Source organism: Phascolarctos cinereus, unplaced genomic scaffold (genome assembly GCF_003287225.1).
Source record: "Phascolarctos cinereus isolate Bilbo 61053 unplaced genomic scaffold, phaCin_HiC Scaffold_3;HRSCAF=262, whole genome shotgun sequence".
Lineage (NCBI taxonomy): Eukaryota > Metazoa > Chordata > Mammalia > Diprotodontia > Phascolarctidae > Phascolarctos > Phascolarctos cinereus.
Genome location: NW_027555736.1, coordinates 78,492,365 through 78,514,448, shown reverse-complemented (window position 1 = coordinate 78,514,448; position 22,084 = coordinate 78,492,365). Strand labels below are relative to the sequence as shown.

Below are 22,084 nucleotides of genomic sequence, written 5' to 3'. Positions count from 1 at the left end.
GTTAGTTCACCTGCTTATGATCAAGGTCTTTATTTTTATTTATTTATTTTTGGTCAAGATCTTTAACTGAATGTTTTCCCTCCTACGCTCTTTGGTAATTTCCTTATATTCCCCTATTGCTCCCTTTTAATCTCCTTCCCCTTTGAAATTTGTTTTGCTTTGTGACTATTCCCTCCTTGGTATTTATCCTTTCTTAACACCTTTCCATCTGCTTCCCAGTTGAGTTTGATGTATTTCTATACCAAAGTGTGTATGTATATGTATTCAACCCTCCAGTGTCTGTTTCAGATAAAAGTGAAATTCAGTTGATGACCAGTTCTCCCTACCCCACCCACTACCCTTTCTCTGTGCTTATATACTCTTCTCATGGGCACCAGTTACGAGAAGTGTCAGGTTCCACCCTTGAAGCACAAAACCACATGAAGACCACTGTGTAATATGGGGTTCAATCTGCACAGGTAGAGGGAGTTGTCCTGATGAACAAATTGGATCCTGTTTGTAGATAAGCACATTAGAGTGGTCAGCCTTACATATATATATGGAGAGACACTGAAGAATATTAAAAATTAGAGTAAGTCCTATGTGAAATTTGCATTGGCACCATCCTCCACTACAGACCTGGCCTTCTATTCTTTATGACTTCATATTCTGGAATACTTCCTCAAACATACAGAAGCATCTCTTTCCTGTGTCTCATCTCCTCAGCCTAATAGCTAATATGTCAACTAGCTAATATGATAAACAAATCTGTTCTAATATATTCTTAGATGATACATATATGTATACATACACATATAGTATATTCAGAAATCTTAGTGGTATCAAGCTATTAAACTGCATAAGATTTGGGACACCCTTTGTGTATACACACACACATACACACACACACACACACACACACACACTCCATCAGATGTGTATATTATATGCATATTTATGCATATACACATAAGTGATTCTCTTCCATTCACCACATCACTTCCTTTCCAGCATGTATGGTAGACACAGTCGCAGATAGTCTGAAGACTTCTGGCCTAGACTGTTGCCTGAATGGAGGCATGTAGCCCAGTTCTCCCATAGCTACTAAAGCAAAAATGTAAAAATTGCACCAGACTGAATAATGATCAAGAAATCCAATGAGGAATTACGTTAAGTGACTTCTTCTGTCCTAGAACTGCATATAAAGTCAGGGAGAAACCCATGAGCAATAGGAAAGTGGGCTACCAGCAAAGCCAGCATAGGTAAATAAGCCACCTGACGCAAACCACCAACAGCTTTGCTTTCAAAGCAGCTATGCTGAATGCTTTGTTACAAATGTCATCTCATTTGATTCTCTTGACAACCCTGCAAGGTAGATGTGATTCCCATTTTACAGATGAGGAGACTGAGACAAACCAGAGGTTAACTTACTCAGGGTTACACAGCTAGTGAATATATGAGGCTTGATTTGAACTCAGGGCTTCCTTGACTCCAGGAGCTCTTTCTACTGTGTCACCTGTTTGTGATACCACAAAAAGAATATAATTATTTAGTATAGATAGTATAGATATTTTGGTATATGTACCTGTTTGTTCCCTCTTTAGGATATATGCTTAACAGTGGGATATCTGGGATAAAGGGGAGGGTTTGTTTTTTTAAATTTTGATAATTTTCTTAATTTAATTCCAAATTGTTTTCTAGAGTGGTTGTACCAATTCACAGCTCACCATCAGTTTATTAGTGTGCCTGTCTTCTTTCACTTCTTTTAGCCTTGACTATTTCCTTTTTATGTCATTGTTGATTTACTGAATATGATATAAAACTTAAGAATTGTTTTGATTTGCAAATCTGATTATTTATGATTTTGAACACTCATATGGTTAATAATTTGCAATTCTTTTGAGAACAGTTTGTTCATATCTGCCTAGACCATTTGTCCATTGATGAATGCCTCTTGGTCTTTTGTGTTTGTGCTAATCACCTATACATCTTTAATATCAGACTTTTATCAGAGACGTGTGATGCAAAGATCTTTTTTCCTAGTTGGTAATTTCTTTTCCTATTCTAGTTTAATTGATTTTGTTTATATAATTGAAATGATCTATTTTATCCTTTGTGATCTCTTTTGTCCCTTATGTAACTAATTCTCCCCCAAGCCATGGTGTAAAATATAACTTCTTTAATTTCCTCCAAATTTTAATGATATGACCTCTTCTATTCAAGTTGAATATCCATTTGCAGCTTTTTGTGGTACGTATTGTAAGCTATTTGTCTATTTTTTTCCTTTGTCAAACTGCTTTCTAGTTTTCCCAGCAGTTTTTGTTAAATATGGAGTCCTTGCCCCAAGTACTTTATGCTCTTGGGTTTAATAAACATGGAGCTATTCAGCTAGATTATTTCTGATTGTTGCTTATCTAGTCTGTTCTGTTGATTTCCTTTTATCCAATATCAAATAGTACTGATGATTACTGCTTAATAACATAATTTTAGGTCTGAAAGTGCTATTCCCCCACATTCCCCTTTTTTCTTTGAAAATTTTTATTATGAACTTGATATCTATCAAGCATGAGCATTTCTGTAGACAAAGGACAGTAAAAAAAAAGTATTACATGTGAAACCATGAATCTACCAGGTACAGTACATCTGTTTTTCAAGTATACGTCAGATTTATTCCCCTTCACTTCTGCATTTTTTATGATTAAACTTGAGACATTAGGCCCTTTGTTTCTCCAAAAGAATTTTGTAGTTATATCTAGCTTTATAAAATAGCGTTTTGGTATTTTGGTGTGACATTAAACACATCTATTGCTTTTTTGAAGACCTCTAGGTAAGGGATCCCACTGTCTCTTGAAGCAGCCCCTTTTACGTTTGCTGGACACTTACATCAGCCCTAAATTTGATAATATTTTCTGTTTCTCGCTCCTCATTCTTTGCTATGCTGGGCTAAGTAGAGTAATTCATATTCCTTTTATCCATGAAAGCCCATCAAATACTTTGAAGACAGCTATCATAATCCTGACTAAGCCTTCTCTTTTCTAGGCTGAGCATCCCTATTTACTTCAGTCAGTTCTCATGGCATGGACACAGGATTCTTCACCATTCTATTTGCCTTCGTCTGGATGCTTCCCACCTTTTCACTATCCTTCCTAAACTGTGGCATCCAGAAGTAAACACAATATTCCAGATTTGAGCTGACCTCAGTGCAGAGTACAACAGGACTAGCACTGCCTTCTTCCTGCATGCAGTGTGTCTCAATGTAACCTAAGATTGCAATAGGGTATTTTTGGCTGCCATTTCACACCCTCTTAATTCTTAATTGAGTTTGCAATCCACTAAAACTTCCAGATCATTTTTACATAAACTGCTGTTTAGCTATATCTTCCCCCATCTTGTACTTATGAAGTTGATTTTTGAACCCAAGTGCAAGATGTAAAATGTATCTGTTACTTCTTCCCCAGTTTGTCAAACATAAATTTGATTAGTGTGCCATCTATGTCTTTATTCAATTCATAGATGAAAATGTTAAACAGCACAGGGCCAAGCAGATCCTGGGGTCACTCCAGTAGAGACCTCCTTCTGTGTTGCCATTAATGTTATTATTCTTTACATCTGGGCCAGAATCTATTTAACTATATACTGTCATGTGGCATTTACTTCTATCCTTTTTTCATTATTTTCCTTGAGATTCCAAATGGTTTGTTTCTGTAATTGAAATTTTTTATTTTGTCTAGCACTATAAGTTACTCCTTAGTGTTTTGATTAGTATAGAATTAAATCTGTAGATTAATTTAGATAGTATTTTTATTTTATTTGTGACCTAGCCATTAGTACTGAATAGTGTCCCCTTTTTGTCATTTCTGAGAAATGTTTTATAATTGTATTAATATATCTTGAGTATATCTTGATTGACATATATTTGATCCATTTTCAAGTTATTTTGAATAGGATTTTTCTTTTTGTCATTTTCCCCTGGATCTTTGCTACATAGAAATGCTGATGATTTTAATGGATTTATTTTTATCCTACACTTTACTAGAGCTATTGTTTCTATTTCTTTGTTATTTCTCTGAGGTTTTCTAAGTAAACCATGTGTTAGCCATCAAATAGGGATCAATTTATCTCCCCTTTGCCGAGTGTTAATACTTTTATCCTGATATTAGAACCAATAACTGGGTCCCCAGTAATGAAATAACAATAATTAAATCTCATGTAATAGAGTGAATTTTTTGCATCTTGTTTCCTTACTATACTGTAACCTCACTGAGAACAAAAGATATGGATTCTAATCGAGACTACAATAACCTTGAGAAATCAATACATGTATTTTTCTTCTAAGATTCAATTTAGCTTCTGTATCTCCAGAGAGAAAGCCTTTTCCAGAGATTCAGAAATGGTCTGAAACTTGTTTTGCAACCTGAATTACAACCAACTGAATTTGCTCCAAGTTGTGGGTATGGAAAAATAGCTTGAAATCATTTGGGATAGGCTTTACTACATAAAACAATGTATGTACTTTGTAAATGTCAGATGATGACAGTGTTTTATAAATTTTAGACATAAATATCAGCTATTTGTACTATCAGTATAGTAAACTGGATACTTAGGGAAACACATTAATTTTTTCACTCAGGTAACATACACTTGAATGTGACACATCTTTTTCTTTCCATCACTCTTAAGCTTCTAAAATGAGCTGTCTGTATTGGCTGTATGAACTTCCCAAAAGCTGAATTTTTTTTCCAGCTTATTCAGGGGAGGTGTTACGACTAGTTCTTTGTTAATATTTGAATAAAAACATGCCTTGTATTTTGATTTTATCAGATAAGAAAAAATTGTTATTCTTGGGGGGGAGGAGCAGGGCTAGAGTGAGTTCTTAAAGTAAATTAGAGGGCATTTGAAACACAATTAGAAATACTTTGTTTTAACCCAGACTATTTTCACTTTTAATTTTGGCAAAAACCAAATGTTAGGAATTAAAACAATCTATTAAAGTTTGATGTTGGTTTGGGCTTCCATTTAGAATTTGATTTAATTCCCATTAAAGGAACAAGGGGCTAATAATTTGAGCTTGTTGATCATATATTCTCATATGAATGTATCATAAATGAGCACTTTTATGAACAGGGTAGGTGAATTTAAGGGGCATTATAATTGCCACATCATGTATTTTTTCAGTGGATTATTGATGATCTTCACGATAATTTGCCTCGCAAAATGTTTTATCAGGGATGATGATGACATAAATTAAGTAGTGTGTGTGTGTGTATGTATAAGGGTGAAACAAAGAAGAAAACATTTTGCAAAGACTGAATCATGCCTTGTTTTTATTAAATTAGTATCATTTTACCAATAGACTGTAATGTGAGAATGTGTTAGGGCAGTAGAACAGTTTATTGTGTTTATCCATTCAAGAGTAAGTTAACTTTCATCACATATATTTTTAATGCATTGGAAATTTAATTGCAATAATTGAAGAATGAATTGAACAGTACTTTTTTGAAAATGTTACAATAGTTATTATTAATTTCAAATATTACATTGCACAAGTTGTATTTCTCTTAGTGTTTATTAACTTCTTGGTAGTGGAGTGGAAAGAGGGCTGGACATGGAGTAGGACAGACAAGCCTTCGAATTCTGCCTCTGACACCAGCTGTGTGTTGATGGGTCATTTAATCACTTTAAGCTTCAGTTTCTTTACCTGTAAAAAGGATAATGATGACTGTGGTATCAACCTCAGGTTTGTATTTACTTTTGTAATAATGTGATAAAATAATAATGTATTTACTTTTGTAAATGTTAGGTAATGAAAGTGCTTTGTAAACTTAGACATAAATATCAGCTCTTCATACTATCTGTATAGTAAATTGGATACTTAGGGAAGCATTAACTTTTTCACTCAGGTAACATACACTGCACTCAAATCCAGCACATCTTTTTCTTTCCATCACTCCTAAGCTTCTAAAATATGCTATCTATATTGGTTGTGTGAACTCCCTAAAGCCAATTCTCTCTTAAATTCTCTCCTTTAGGGTCTTTTGTGTATGTATATGTGTGTGTGTGTATACACATATATATACACATGCATGCATATACATATATGCATATACACATATACATACATACATACATATGTATTTATACACACACACACACACACACACACATATTCATTCATTCATTTATTTATTTATTTTTAGGCAGTTGGGGTTAAGTGACTTGCCCAGGGTCACACAACTAGTAAGTGTCAAATGTTTGGTCTGAGGCCAGATTTGAACTCAGGTCCTGCTGACTTCAGGCCGGTGCTCTATCCCCTGGGCCTTTTATTTATATTGATGGTGCCTTTACTCAGGCTACAATAGCTTCCTTTTTACCAAATATAACATAGTCTCTTACCTTGGAGACCCAGGGCGTTGTCAGTCCTGTTAATATCTTCTTTGATCTTGTCTTCCAAGTCACAGCCCTCTTGGAGGATGTTATTTCTTCCAGTCCACATTCATCTTTCCCTTCTCTATTTCTTTTTGTGTTTATTGCTATAGGATTTAGAACTGGAAGAAAGGAGCTTATCATCTAATCCAGTTCTTTCATTTTATGGCTAAGGAAAATGAGACTTAGATAAGGAAATGGTAAACAGCCAAGAACAAATTTTAGCCCAGGTTGTCTGACTCCAAATTCAGGGGATTTTAAAAACCATACCATTCTACCTCTTCATTTTTATAGAACAGTTCATGTAATCTGTTTATACTGTAAAATTCCATACTTGATTATACTTTGATGCTACACTTCATTAGATTTGTGACCTCATCAGTGTGTAGGCACTCCCTCATGGTGGTCTTTTTGCAAATAGTTATCAGTCAGTCAACAAGCATTTATTAAGCACTTAATATTTGCCAAGCACTATGCTGTTATTACCACAGTAATGTAAAATTACCATTTACTCAATGAAAACCTGTCTGCTATTCTTCAATTTAGCTTTGTTTTCCTTTTGTCTTCCAATTTAATTTGTAGTGATAATGTAATGATAGATATCATTCTTTTCCAACAGTATTTTTTCAGTTGTTGGTCAGAGCTTATATTTAGGATGCTAGCTGTTAAGGTAATATTTATAGATTCATTTCTAAGACCCTTTCCTCCCACTTTGCCACTATTATTGCAGTAGAGGGCACCACACAGAGCCAAAGACACTTTTTTGTTTTTGCTCCTTTCATGGATTGGGTTAGCCAAATAGTGCAATTGGCAAGCATTTATTAAATGCCAGTGCCAGGCACTGTACTAAGCACAAGAGATACTAATGCAAAAGTATGAGAAAGCCCCTGCTGGCAGATAGCTTTCATTACTTGGGAAGATACACCATCTATCAACCAATAGGCATTTATTAATAACTGCTGTTTTCCAGGCACTATGCTAGGCCCTAGGTATGCAAAGACAAAAATTAAATAGTTCCTAACCTCAGGGAGCTTATTTCAATCTGGGGAGGCAACATGTGCTTATAGACGTATATTAAAATATATGCAAAATAAATTCATAAGTATAAGATGGGGGGGTCTGGCATAGTAGCAGCTGGGGAATGCACAAAAGCTTCACAAAGTACAGAGTTGTGCATGAGCCTTGAGGAAGACTAGGTCTTCTAGAAGAAGGAGAACATTCTAAGCATAGACAAAAAGCAGGACAAAGGCATGGAGATGGGAGATGAAATGTCAAGTATGAGGAATAGCAAGAAGGTCAGCTTGGATGGAATGTAGAGTTGATGAAGCAAAATTATGACTTAAAGGAATAGAGGGATTCTATGAGGTAAAGATGAGAAGGGAGAACATTCCAGGTATAGGACATGGTGAATACAAAGACATAGAGATGGGAATGGAGTTTTGTGTGTGAAGAACAGAGAGAAAGGTAATTGGACTAGAGGGAGGAGTGTTGTAGAGGTTGTAATAAATAATGAGGTTAGAAATTGTAGGTTGGTGTCAGGCTGTAGGAGCTAAAATGCCCAGGAAAGCAGTTTATATTTGAGCCTTTTGGTTGTAAGAAGCCATTGGAGTTTATTGAGTAAGGAAATGATATGGTCAGACCTGTGGTGTAGGTATATAACTTTGGCAGCTTTGCAAAGGATGGATTAGAGGAGATACCTGAAGCAGGATGACCCATTAGGAGGCCATTGTAGTAGCTGAGGCAAAAAACATTGAGTATTTGAATTTGGGTGATGACTATGTGAGTAGAGAGAAGGCACCAGATGTGGGAGATGTGGTAGAGTTAGAACTGGTGGCATTTGGTGCATAACTACACTCAGTGCCTCTGCTTCCCTTCCTTTCACTCACTTCCAAACCCTTTACAATCTGGCTTCCAGCTTCACTCAACTGAAAACTGCCCTCTCCAGTATTACCACTCATTTCTTAATTGTCCAATCTAATAGACTTTTCTTATTCCTTAACCTTCTTGACCTGTCTGTAGCATTTGACATGGTTGACCACTTTTTCCTCCAGGATACTCTCTCTTCTCTGGGTTTTTGTGACACTGCTTTCTCTTGGTTCTCTGACTACTCTAAGTCTTTGCTGGGTTTTCATCCATATATTGCCCATTGACTATGGTGTTCCTCACAGCTCTGTCTTAGGACTTTTTTTTCTCTTTATACTCTCTCACCTGGTGAACTTATCAGCTCTCTTGGATTCAGTTGTCATATGTATGCAGATGTTTCCCAGATCCTCATATCGGCTCTAAGCTCTGTCCTGGCGTACAGTCTTGTATCATACCAGTTGCTTATCAGACATTTTAAACTGGATGTTCCACAGACATTTTAAAGCTCAACATATTCAAAATTGAACTCATTATCCTTCCCCACAAATCTACTCTTATTCTGGACTTCTCCATTACTGTCCAGGGTACCAGACTTCCTTCTAGTTACCCAAGTTTGTAACCTCAGTGCCACCCTTAATTCCTCACTCTTACTCATTCCGTATATCGAATCAGTTGCCAGATCTTGTAGTTTATTTCACCTCATCTCTTGCAAATATTCCATTTTCTCCATTCACATAGTCACTCCCTCAACACCCCTAATCCCCCTAGGTCAGGCCCTCATCATTGCTTGGACTATTGAAATAATATTCTAATTGTACTCCTATTCTTGAGTCTCTCCCAGTTCTAATATGTGTACCACATAACTCCCAAACTGGCCTTCTTACTCTTTCTCACACATGACACTACATCTCCCAATTCTGTACCTTTTCACTGGCTGCTCTCATGTCTAGAATGCTACTTCCTTTTTACCACTTTCTCCTGGCTCCCCTGGCCTCCTTTAATACTCACCTGAAATCCCACCTTTGTAAGAGGCTTTTTCCCAGTCCACCCCGCTGCTAGTGCCTTCCCTCTGCAGCTACCTGCCATTTACATTATTCAGGGTGTTCCAAAATTCTCAGTGTAGTTTTAAGCTTTAATATCTTAAAGACTAAGACTTCTGGGGATGGTCTCTGTATATTTTGTATGTACATAGTTGTTTTTATGTTGTCTCCTCCATTAGAATGTGAGCTCCTTGAGAACAGGGACTCTTTTTTTACCTTTCTTTTTTTTAAATCTCCATTGCTTAGCACAGTGTCAACATGTAGTAAGTGCTTAATAAATGTTTTGTGATTGATTGAACTAGAGTGGTTGAAATAAAAGGTGAATAGAGGAGAAGAACTAATGTGTTAGAGATGTAGTGATAAAATTGGCAAGATATCTGGGATAGAGTTGAAGATGTCTGTGAGGTTGCAAATCTGGGTGACTGGAAGAATAATGGTGCTCTTGACATAAAGAGGTAACTTTGGAGGAAGGATAGGTTTGTGGTAAAGATAATTAGTTTTGGACATTTTGAGTTTCAGATGTCTGGCTCTAAGGGGAGAAACTAGGGCTAGAAACTGAGAGTCATCTGTATGTAGATAAAAATTAAACCCATAGGAACTCATAAGGTCACCAAGAGAGTGTGTTAAAACGGGTAAGAGGACCCAGGACAGAACTTTAAAGTATGTTCGTTGTTAGGAGGTAGAAAGTGAATGATGAACTAATAGGTAGTAGGAGAACCAGGAAAGAGCAATGACAGGAAAACATGGAGAGGAAGAGATTATACAAGAGGAGTGTTAAGCTATGTCAAATGCTCCAGAGAAGTAAAGAAGGATGAAGACTGAGAAAAGCCTTCAGGTCTAGCAACATGTTCATAGAGAAATAAATTACAAAATGTAAAGAATGAAAAAAAATAGAAGGGAATGTGAAACATCTCATAAAAGAAAACAACTGATCTAGAGAACAGATTAAGAAGAGAAAACATGAGAATAATTGGACTGCCTGAAAGCTATGATCAAGAAAAAGAATCTTGATACAAGAGATAATTCAAGAAAATTGTTCTGAAATGTTAGAACAAGAGGGGAAAATAGAAATAGAAAAAATACACTGATCATGACCTGAAAGAGATGGTACGAGGAAAACCTACAGGAATATCAGTTAAATTCCAAAATCCCCAGCTCAAGGAGAAAATATTATGAGAAAGAAGAACAAATTCAAATATGGCAGAGCCACAGTTAGAATCACACAAGACCTAGCAGCAGCTATACTTAAGATTGCAGTTCTTGGAACACTATATATTGAAGAGCAAAAGAATTAAGTTTGTAGCCAAAAATATTGTACCCAGCAAAGTTAAGCATAATCCTGAACAAAAATAAATGATGTTCAATGAATTGCCAGACTTTTCAGGATTTTATTGCAAAAAGACCTGAGCTCAATAGAACATTTGACATATAAGATCCAAGAGAAATATAAGGTAGAAACATCAAAGACTAATTACAATGGACTTAATAAGGACAAACTTTACTTTTTATACAAGGAAATGTAAACCATATGTCTGAGATTGTAGTTAGTAATTGGGTAGTTCATGAGAAAGGTTGGGGTAGAGCTGAGTATGATATGATTCTGAAAAATATACCATCTAGGAAAGGGCTTCTTAAACTTTTTCCAGCACTTCTTAAACTGTGGGTCAAAACCCCGTATGGGATTGTGACCCACAGTTTAAGAAGCACTGCTAGGAAAAGAGTAATTATCTTATACAAATGAGGTGTGAGAGGAAGAACTGACATAGAGGAATTAGATGGGGGAGGAGGTCTGGTAGTTCTGGAACCTTGCTCTCATTGGGAATGAGTTAAGGAGGAAACAATACACACACACACACACATACATATGTTTACATACATATATATATATATATATATATATATATATATATAGAGAGAGAGAGAGAGAGAGAGAGAGAGAGAGAGAGAGAGAGAGAGAGAGAGTATGGTAGAAAAGTCTTATAAATTCAGAGACAAATAAAAGGCTAAAAGGATAGGGAGGGGGGAGAGATTTTTAGAGGGAAGAGGGCAAGGAAATAGCATAAGGGAGGTATAGAAGAGTGTCTAGATTAACAGGGGAGGGAATAAGAGAAGGATGTATGGAGGGGGTAGATTAAGTAATAGGAGGGCAAGGTAGTAGGTAGAAGTAAAGTAGAGGAGTCAAGAGGGATAGAAAATAAGATATGTGCAAACAAAATAAAAATCAGGAGTAGAATTTATTAGGAAAGAAAGCAGGGTTAGTAATCATGATCTCCAACAAAGTTAAAGCTAAAATGATTAAATCAAAAGAGAAAAATAGGAAAACTATACTATATGTCAGCCATATTAATCAATATTATTTTAGACTATTTAAAATAACTAGGCAGTATAAGGTTGGACTATTGCTGTGGTGTGAGAAATGATGAGTTAGTAGACTTAGTAAAATGTGGAAAGACTTGGATTTTGTTTGTTTGTTTGTTTCTAGGCAGTTGGGGTTAAGTGACTTGCCCAGGGTCACACAGCTAGTAAGTGTGAAGTGTTTGGTCTGAGGCTGGATTTGAACTCAGGTCCTCCTGACTTCAGGGTGGGTGCTGTATGCACTGTGCCACCTCGCTGCCCCCAAGACTTGGACTTTTGAAGAAAGAGGTTATCCACCCTCAGAGAAACAGAGGACAAAGAAGTCATACATAGATGCATGTAGATGTATATGTCATATGTCTGTACATATGTCATATACATAGGTACAGTCATACATAGATGCATATAGATGTATATGTCTATATGTGAGTATGGCTATAAATATCTAAGTATATGTATATGTATATAAGTGTGTGTGTATATGTTTGTGTGTATATGTGTGTATGTTTCTGCGCTTAATTATAGCCTTGGTGGAGGGGGTAGTATGAGGAGAAAAAGAACAAAGTAAAAAGTGCACAGTAGAGAACAAAAGAAAAGTTACAAGGAAGCAAAACAAAAATAGCTCTGAACACAGTGTGTAGTATTATATAAGCTTTCTTGAAATGGAAATTTATTGCTGTATATTTTGAATCCTTTTTTACATTCCGCTGTGCATATGGCAATGCTTTATTTTTCTTTTCTAATTTGATACTTAAGTTTGTAATATGTTTCTTTTTCTTTTCTCATTTGGTATTTAAGTTTTAGAAATTAAAAAATGGAAAAAAAGAGAAGTAAATTACTTCCAAAAAATACAGTCACGTGGGGGTAGGGCATCACCATTATTAAGTGGACAGCTTTTTGGTGAATTAGTCTCTCTCTGTATTTGGTTTAGCCAGTCTTTGGAAAGCAGACACACTCTAGTGCTGGGGCCATACTCAAAAATCTTTGTAGCATTGTAGATTCTGCCAGAACATGCGCTTCATTTGCATCAGCCTTTAAGAACCCAAAGAAACTACCAGGGCACAGTGAGGGATTAGATTAGGACTCTGTGGAGTATTATTACATCTATATATAATGGTTATATGTAAAAATATATCATTCACTGCTTTTTTCATATATGAATTTCTTTTCTCTCCATTGTTTTGAAATTTCTTTATGTTCGAATAATTTTAAAAAAGACATAGCTGGAAGAGACTTTAAAAGTCATCTGATCCAACACCCTCTTCCCTTATTTTATAAATAAAGAAATTAAAAGCTAGAGAAGGTAAGTTGCTTGCCCAGTATTACACAGGGCCAGGATTTAAACCCCAGTTCTCTGGCTTTTAGTCCAAGTTTTTATCTATTATACCATGCTTAGATTGTATATATTATGACATATAGGTGCCCAATAAATACTTGTTGGTTTATTTATTGGTATATATGAAACCATTCAGTAATTGCTAGATCAATTGTATAACTTAGAATTTTAAAAACATATCTTAGATATATTAACTTGGTAGTACTCTCTGTTTAGGTAGACGTTAAGATGAGGCCCCTTTCAACTCTGATATTATGAGTCTTGATGATTAAAAAACTGATTACATATTAGTATGTGTGTATGTATACGTATATATGCATATGTGTGTGTGTGTGTGTGTGTGTGTGTGTGTGTGTGTGTGTGTGTGGTCAGCCAGCAACTGTTTTTGAGCACCTGCTGTTTGCAAAGCACTGTAGTTAGTGCCATGGGAAGATATAAGAAAAACAGAACGCAATTCCTGGCTTTGAGGAGGCTACTATTAAACATAAACATATTAAACAACTTAAGAACCAAAGCAGGCAGTTGTTGATATGGAACTGGAGCTGAAGAGGAGGAGGAGTGAGAGATGGAAGAGAGAGAAAGGAGGAGAGGAGAGCAGAGGGACTCTTGTAGATTTGGGAGTCATCTGCTTAGAGATCGTATTTGAACCCGTGGAAGATGATGGGATCACCAAAAAGAATGGGTGTAGAATGACCATAAAAGGCCAAACGCAGAGTCCTGGGATATACCTAGGCATAGGAGGAGGCACATGGATGATGATCCAGAAGAGCAGGTTGAAGAAGAATAGTCAGACAAATAGGAGGATTCCCAGAGAACATTGTCATGGTGGTAGAGAGAGGAGGGCGTAGCAGAAGATGCAGAGAGTTCAAGAAGCATGGCAATTAAGAAACAGTCATTGGCTTTAGTGATTGAGATCATATAGAATCTTGGAGAGTTCCAGTTCAGTCTAGTGGTAGATGGTAAGGGGGCGAGAATTAAGTGGTGAAAAAGTGAAGGCAATGAATAGTGAATATTGCTTTTTCTAGGAGTTAACTGAAATGGTAGGAGAATGACAGTAATTATAGCTAGAGGGGATGACAAGGTCAAATGAAAGGGTTTTTTTTTAAAGTGTGATAGAGATCTGGGCAAGTTTGTAGGTAACAAGGATAAAAAGATTATGTATAAAAAGAGATTGAAAATGGGAGAGAGAAGAGGGGATCAAATGGGCAAGTTCCTGGAGTGGACAGGAAAGAATGAGATAAAAAACACAAGCTGAAAGTTTGACCCCAGCAAACAGAACATCCAATTATTTCTACAGCATTGGAGTAAAGGAGACAATGGAATGAGTAATTTTTTTTAAAGATAATAGAATTTATTTTTTTTATTTTCCACAAGTTTTTGAGTTCCAAATTTCTCACCCCTCCCCCCACCCCAAGATGGCATGCATTCTGAATACCCCTTCCCCTGGTCTGCTTTCTCTTCTATCTCTCCCCCCTCCCTTCTCTTATCCCCTTCTCCTTCTATTTTTCCTGTAGAGCAGGATAGACTTCTGTACCCCATTTCCTGTATTTCTTATTTCCCAGTTGCATGTGAAAACATTTTTTTTAAACATGTGTTTTTAAAACTTTGAGTTCCAAATTTTCTCCCTTCCTCCCTCCCCACCCACCCTCATGGAAAACGCAAGCAACTCAATATAGGTTGTACATGTGCAGTTATGCGAAACACTTCCTTAGTAGACATGTGAAAAACTAACTCTATTTCCCTTAATCCTATCCTGCCCTCCCATTTATTCTATTCTTTCTTTTGACCCTGTCCCTCCTCAGAAGTATTTGCTTCTGATTACCCTCTTTCCAATCTGCCGTCCTCTCTATCACCCCCCTGCTCTCTTGTCCCCTTCTCCCCCTATTTTCCTGTAGGGTAAGACAGATTTCCATACCCAATTGAATGTGTATGTTATTCTCTCCTTAAGCCAAATCCTATGAGAATAAGATTCCCTCATTCCCTCTCACCTTCCCCTGTTTCCCCTCCACTGTGAGAGACTTTTCTTTTCTGTTTTTTTTTTGTGTGAGATAATTTACCCCATTCTACCTCTCCCTTTCTTCTCCGAGTATCATCCTCTCTCATCCCTTAATTTTATTCTCCAGATATGACCCCTTAATCTTCAACTCACCCTGTGCCCTCTATCTATATATACATACATACAATTTTTTTTTTCCTTCAGCTACCCTAATACCGACAAAGTTCTCATGAGTTACAGATATCTTTCCATGCAGGAATGTAAACAGTTCAATCTTAATAAGTCTCTTATGATTTCTCTTTCCTGTTTACCTCTTCATGTTCCACTGGAGTCCTGTATTTGAAAGTCAAATTTTCTGTTTAGCTCTGGTCTTTTCATCAGGAATGCTTGAAAGTCCTCTATTTCACTGAATGACCATTTTTTCCCCTGAAGGATTATACTCAGTTTTGCTGGGTAGGTGATTCTTGGTTGTAATCCTGTCTCCTTTGCCCTCTGGAATATTATATTCCATGCTCTGTGGTCCTTTAATGTAGAAGCTGCTAAATCTTGTGTTATCCTGATTGTGTTTCCACAGTACTTGAATTGTTTCCTTCTGGCAACTTGTAATATTTTTTCTCCTTGACCTGGGAACTCTGGAATACAATATTCCTAGGAGTTTTCCTTTGGGGATCTCTTTCAGGAGGAGATCTGTGGATTCTTTCAATTTCTATTTTGCCCTCTGGTTCTAAAATATCAGGGCAGTTTTCCTTGATAATTTCTTGAAAGATGGTGTCTAGGCTCTTTTTTTGATCATGGCTTTCAGATAGTCCAATAATTTTTAAATTCTCTCTCCTGGATCTATTTTCCAGGTCAGTTGTTTTTCCAATGAGATATTTCACATTGTTTTCTAATTTTTCATTCTTTTGGATTTGTTTTAGTGTCTTGATTTCTCATAAAGTCATTCGAATTGCTCTATTCTAATTTTTAAGGAAGTATTTTCTTCAGTAATCTTTTGGACTTCCTTTTCCATCTGGCCAATTTTTCTTTTTAGGGCATTTTTCTCCTCATTGGCTTTTTGGACCTGTAAATTTTCAGTTCTTCCAAGGTGGTATGATAAGGGGCGAGGTGTTTACTCCTTTCCTGGCCTGTGACCACAAGTATTCCTTTCTGTCCTGTAACTGTGAGGAGGGGTTCCTGTCCACAGCCACTACAAGCTCCACCACACCAGCGTTCCTCCTCACCCCCAGCACTGCTGCCCAGAACTGTGACCCAGATCCACATATGGGCAAAGCAAGAGATTCCTGCCTGAGCACTGGCAAAGAGATCCCTGCAATCCCTCTCTGATCAGCCACTGAATTCTCCTTCAGTCTGTGGGCCAGAAGCTTGGGAAGCAGCTTCCCCCCCCCCCAGGGCCCTTATCTTCCTTCAGGTTGGCCTTTCTTCCCAACCTTCCCATTTGCTTTGACTAGCCTGAGGCTTCCTGAACCCCCTTGTTTTATCCCTTCCCCTTCAGGCTGTAAAATCCAGTGTCTCATGAATTACGTTTTGTCCAGCCAACACCACTACCTTAAATTTTCACAGGGCTCATCATGTGTATGTAGAGTCTATATCAGATTGTACACTGTCTTGGTGGGGGAGAAGTAGGAGGGGGAGAAAATTTAAAACTCAAATCTTATGAAAGTGAATGTTGATAGCTAAAAATAAATAAATTAATTATTAAAAAAAAAAAAGAAGTGCGGCCAACAGCCTTCTCCTCTCTCCTTCTGAGAAGGCAGTGAAGTAGTCCTTGTGCTTCAAAGCCATTCCATTGTTGGCCAACTAGAATTGCTAGCCCTGTCTTGCTTTAGCATTGAGCTGAAATCTTCCTGTAACTTTCTTTCTTTCATTCTGGGTCTGCCTTTTGTATTAACACAGAACAAGTCTACTCAACCCTCTATATGAAATCGTTTCAAATATTTGAAAACATTTCCTGCTTTGGCATTTCATTGACTTATTGGTTTTCTAATTAATGATTACCCATCTTCAAAATTACTTCTACCTCAGATCCACCTGTATTTTGAATCTGAAGCTGAATGGTTATTTCCTTACTCTGACTTCCTTTTGTCCTTTACTGCATGGCTATTCCCTGTCCCACTGCCACTTCTCCCTGTTCTAGCCCTGGAGCTTGGCCTAAACTACCCTTATCTTCCTTCAGGTTGGCCTTTCTTCCCAACCTTCCCATTTGCTTTGACTAGCCTGAGGCTTCCTGAACCCCCTTGTTTTATCCCTTCCCCTTCAGGCTGTAAAATCCAGTGTCTCATGAATTACGTTTTGTCCAGCCAACACCACTACCTTAAATTTTCACAGGGCTCGTCATGTAGTGTGTGGTAGGAAGGACAACACTCGGTCAGAGGAAAGTGTAAAAAAGCAAACACCTTTCTTTACCAGCAAAAACGATCTAACAACAAGTCAAGACAACCCTACACCAGTTACACTAGTGAGTCTCACCTACTTCAGCCAAGATGGAATACTACCACTTTCTCTCCTAAAAACAAACTCCTTCCCAAAGAGCATGCCAAAGCAAAATAACCACACTTAAAAACACCTGTTCCTTAAAGCATTTGGGGATGATTAAAATCTCTTTAGTAGCTGGTATGCCAAATTCTAACATAGTATGGAGGAGACACAAAAGCCTCCCTAAAGTAATTGACCTTTGCAACCAGGGTCACAGGAACCCAGGCATAAGAGACTTCAGAATCTTACTGAAATTGTAGATGCAATTATTCCAAAATGTAATTTATATTTTAAGTGAAATTTATAAGTAGGCTGGCTAGTATGGTTTTAAAAAAGTAAATATGTTTCTGGTTATAAAAATTAGATCTAATAACTTGGCAGTGTTTTCATGTGTTTTTAAATTGTACTTTGTAGCACAGTGTAATACTGTCCCTTTTGGGGGGGGAAGGTATCTTATTATTTTAGAGAAAGTGAGACGGTGGTCTGAATTTGCATTATATTTCTGTCGCTTGCTACCTGTAGATCCATAAACAAATCAGTCTGCTATTCTGGGCCTCAGTTCCTTCAGCTGTAAAAATTAGGGACATGTGCTAAATGATCTCCAAGGTCCCTTCTAGCTCCACATCTCTATGATCCTGGAAGGGACATGTGAGAAACTGAGGCCCTTAACAGAGCTTCTTAACTTAAAATTTTTGGTAACTGTATTTCAATAAAATTGAATTCCTTTGTAATTCTTTGTATTTTTATGCGTTCAAAAACATTATTGTGAGAAAGGTCCATCACACTGTCAGAGAGGCCTATGACACAAAAAATGCCATCATGACCCTGCTATCTCTCATTCATGGTAGGGAACGCTGGTATTCACAACAAATTCCCATCAGAACATATTTTTGCCTTTTTTTGACCCTTGGCAGGTAGGTGGCTCAGTGAGTAGAGTTCTGGGCCAGGAATCAAGAGGACCTGAGTTCAGATTTGGCTTCAGACACTTACTGCCTATGTGACCTTGGGCAAATTACTTAACCTATTTGCCTCAGTTTCCTCATCTGCAAAATGATGATAATAAGAGCACCTTGTTCTGAGGATCAAGTGAGATAATCATTGAAAAATGTTTAGCACATTTCCTGGTACATAGTAAGTATTATATAAGTGTTAGCTTTTATTAGCTATTATTGTTCAATATGTGTGTGACAGTTTCTTTGTGCTTGGGAGTGGGTGAGAGATTGTGTTTGTGTTTGAGAGAGGATGTGTAACTAATGCAAATTAAGTGAAAGGGGAGGTAAAAAGGAGCGTGAGGGATAAAATATAAAGGCAGGAAGACAAAAAAGTTCACATTTGTATCCGTAAAAATTTAGGACAGATAAAATTTGTTATTAAAATTCCAGAACATATATTAGCTTGAGTAAATGAAATAATCACAGCCCATAATGTTACTTCCATAGACAAAGAAAGCTAAATTAAATAAGACTAAATCCAATTATTTTTATAGAACATATTTATCTATAAAAATTTAGAATTTTATAGTTATTGCACTATTAATAGCATCTTACTGATATTGTAGATATAATGATTCCAAAATAAAGTCTGTATTGTAAATGAAATCCATAACTATGTTGGTTAGTATTATTTTTAAAAAGTAAATACATTTCTGATTATTAAAAGTAGATCTAATAACTTGGTAATATTTTCAAAGATTTTAAAATTTTTTTAAGAATCTAGTTTGTAGCATAGTATAATATTTTCTTTTTCTTTTTTTTTTCCCCTTGCAGGAAACTCCTGAATTGGCTACCGAAGTCAAATGAAATGCAGCTAAGTGATGGAGCAGCTATTCCAGAATGCCCCCTCTGCTAAAAATTAAATAAAATAATTCCATTACACCTCATAGAACAGACAGGGGGTGGAAAATTACGGTTTTTGCAAAAGTAAACTACAAAATTACTATATTTACAAAAGTCTCCTGGAAAAACATTTCATGTTACTAAGTTACTGAAGGAATAACTTCTTTTTGACCTATTGCAACTGTGAAGAGAATAACTGCTACATTAAAACAGGACTTATATATGTTAGATTATTTTTCTAGCAAATTGTTATTTCATAGAAATCATGATATGATCATTAGAGAGAGAAAAACCCCCAACAACTGAAGTCCATGTGTGTCAAGATGACCTCTGAAGAAATGGTAGCTTCTGTTCTTGTTCCTGTGACACAGAAGAAAGTGATAGCTGCTCACTCAGCTACAGATGAAAGTGGTGAAAATGCCTCAGACACCAGTGTTATAAAAAGACGTACTAATAAACCAAACAAAGAAATTCCTCATACTCTCTCATGCTTGAACATATTTAGAGAAGAACGTATTGAAAGTCCATTGCCCAAGATTTTCTCAGTCTCAAGTAAAGACGCAATGAATGATACGAATAGCCGTGAAAACTTTGGGGAGAGAAGTGTGCCAGATTCAGTGGAGTATATTAACGTTAACTGTAACAACATGCATAAGAACTGTCAGAGTTCACATAGCCAGTTGTCTAAGTCATGTGAATCTGTATCAGAAGAAAACCTGTGTTTGGATACTGGAATTTCATCTTCACTGGAAAGAAACATGTTTGCTGGAATTAAACTGGAAGTAGATGAACCTCCAGGAGAAACAAATCCTATTAGAAGTCAATCAGCAATTATTCAAACTAGCAGAGGTCATACTGATAACATGGCTATATTTCATTTTCATTATGCAGTTGAGAGAAATGTATCAAAGACTTTTTGTACCATATCTGATGGCTTAATTTTAGATGATTGTGGCAACTGTGTACAACTACCAGATATTGGAAATGATCAAAAGGGCGATTACTCAGCATATACTTGTAGTTTAATGGAACTGGCAAATGACTGTGACAAAAAGAATGGACTGAAGAGATATGATAACTATGATACCTTAAGTGATAAATATTTATGCTTAGAAAGATCTTGCCAGAAGGTTAAAATGGTATGTTCAAATAAAAGCTGCTGTGGTGATAATTTTCCTGGAAGAATGCCCACCAAGCCCTTTTTGAGTCATTTGGAAGATTGTACTGATCATTTTGAAGAAGACATGGAGGAGGATTTTTTTAAAAACAAAAGGGAGCGGTCCACTTTGTTAATTAGAAGATTTTGCAAAAATGATAAGGAAGTTAAGAAATCTGTTTATACTGGAACCAGAGCAATTATGAGAACCCTGCCTTCTGGGCACATAGGGCCTGGAGCTTGGAGTTATATTGAACAGAAAAGAAATCATGAAATTAAGAACTTTAACAGTTCAGCAGAGCATATAGCAAGAGTACAGATTAGGCAAGATGTGAATGTCTGTCTTAGAAAATCCCATTGGTATTTGGTAAGACTTTAATATTTCTTTTGAAAAACTTGTTTAATTTTATTCTTTTTCCTGTCTTAATCTCCTTTTACTTAACTGCCAGAAAGCTTCAAACTTATGTAAGTCATAACTTGATATTGGTGGACTGACACAATGCAGTCTTCAATTAATTTAACATAGTGCTGACTGTCTAAAATCTTTAAAAGAATGTAATAATTTAAGTGACCCCTAGAGGGCTTCTGAAAGATGGAGAAGTTCTTTTACAGTTGACAGTTGGAGCTGGATCAGCACTGCAAGATAATTTATAAATATACATATGTATATGTACATATATGTATTTTGTTATAGGGGTTGGAAGAGTATTTTTGTAGATGATAGAAGAGAAATAAAGACTGGCTGTCCAAGTGCAGGGGTGGAATGGAGGACATTGGTGAGGATAAGGATTGTCACTTTCTCATGTCTGTTTTTCCTCAGCCTCCTAGCACCCTATGATTAAAAAAGTAAAAATATTGTTATATACCTTTCATTTTGTCCATTTAGAAGTCACTTTTCATGGTCTGTAAAGGAAGCTTGAGTTTGAAGGAAGCAACTACAGATGTTACTGTTTCTCATGTCCATTGGAAGCTTGTCCACCTCTTCTCTTTGTCTCCTTTCAAAAGATCCTAAAAAACCTCCATATATATAGGGAAAAGACAAACAAAGAACACTCTCAATTCCTGATCTTGTGTTAGCTTCCTCTCTTCCCAGGTCTTTGTGGCTAGTCCAAGCCATGCCATGTTATTATACTAGTTGTGGACCTCTGATCTGTATTCCAGTTGGTCAGTATCCTTTTTAATAGTGTCACTCAGAACTGGATGTAGTACTTCAGATGTGGTGTGATCAGTACCTATAAAATGGAACTTCTTACCTTTCTTGCTATAGAAATTATGCAGTGGGTGGAAAGAGCTTAGATTTTGAGTCTGTAACCCTGGTTTTGAATTTTGGCTTTGCCACCTGTATTCCTTTTAAAATACCCTCTGGGCGTCCATTTCCTTATCTGTAAAATGCATGAATTAGATTGGATGATTTCTGAGGTTCCTTCTAAGCATGTAACCCTCCTTTCTACTTCATAGCATTTGTAAGGATCAAATGAAACTACATATACACACATATGTGAAAGTGCTTTGAAAACTATATATTGCCATTCACATGGTAGCTGGGTACATATTGTTAAGTAAATGGTGATAAGACACTCTTTAGAAAGAAGGAAGTTTAATTGGATTTTAGTTTTCTCCTGAAGGTGT

General features: G+C 36.6%; 1 protein-coding gene across 1 annotated transcript in view; it reads left to right on the top strand.

The window, feature by feature from the left end:
* The window catches only part of PLCE1 (phospholipase C epsilon 1), a 339,193-nt gene that overhangs the window by 18,536 nt on the left and 298,573 nt on the right, over nucleotides 1–22,084 (top strand). The window contains exon 2 of the mRNA XM_020964068.2: nucleotides 19,231–20,822. Within this exon, the coding sequence (XP_020819727.1) occupies nucleotides 19,611–20,822 (1,212 nt within the window). The 5' untranslated portion in view covers nucleotides 19,231–19,610. The remainder of the gene's footprint in view (nucleotides 1–19,230; nucleotides 20,823–22,084) is intronic.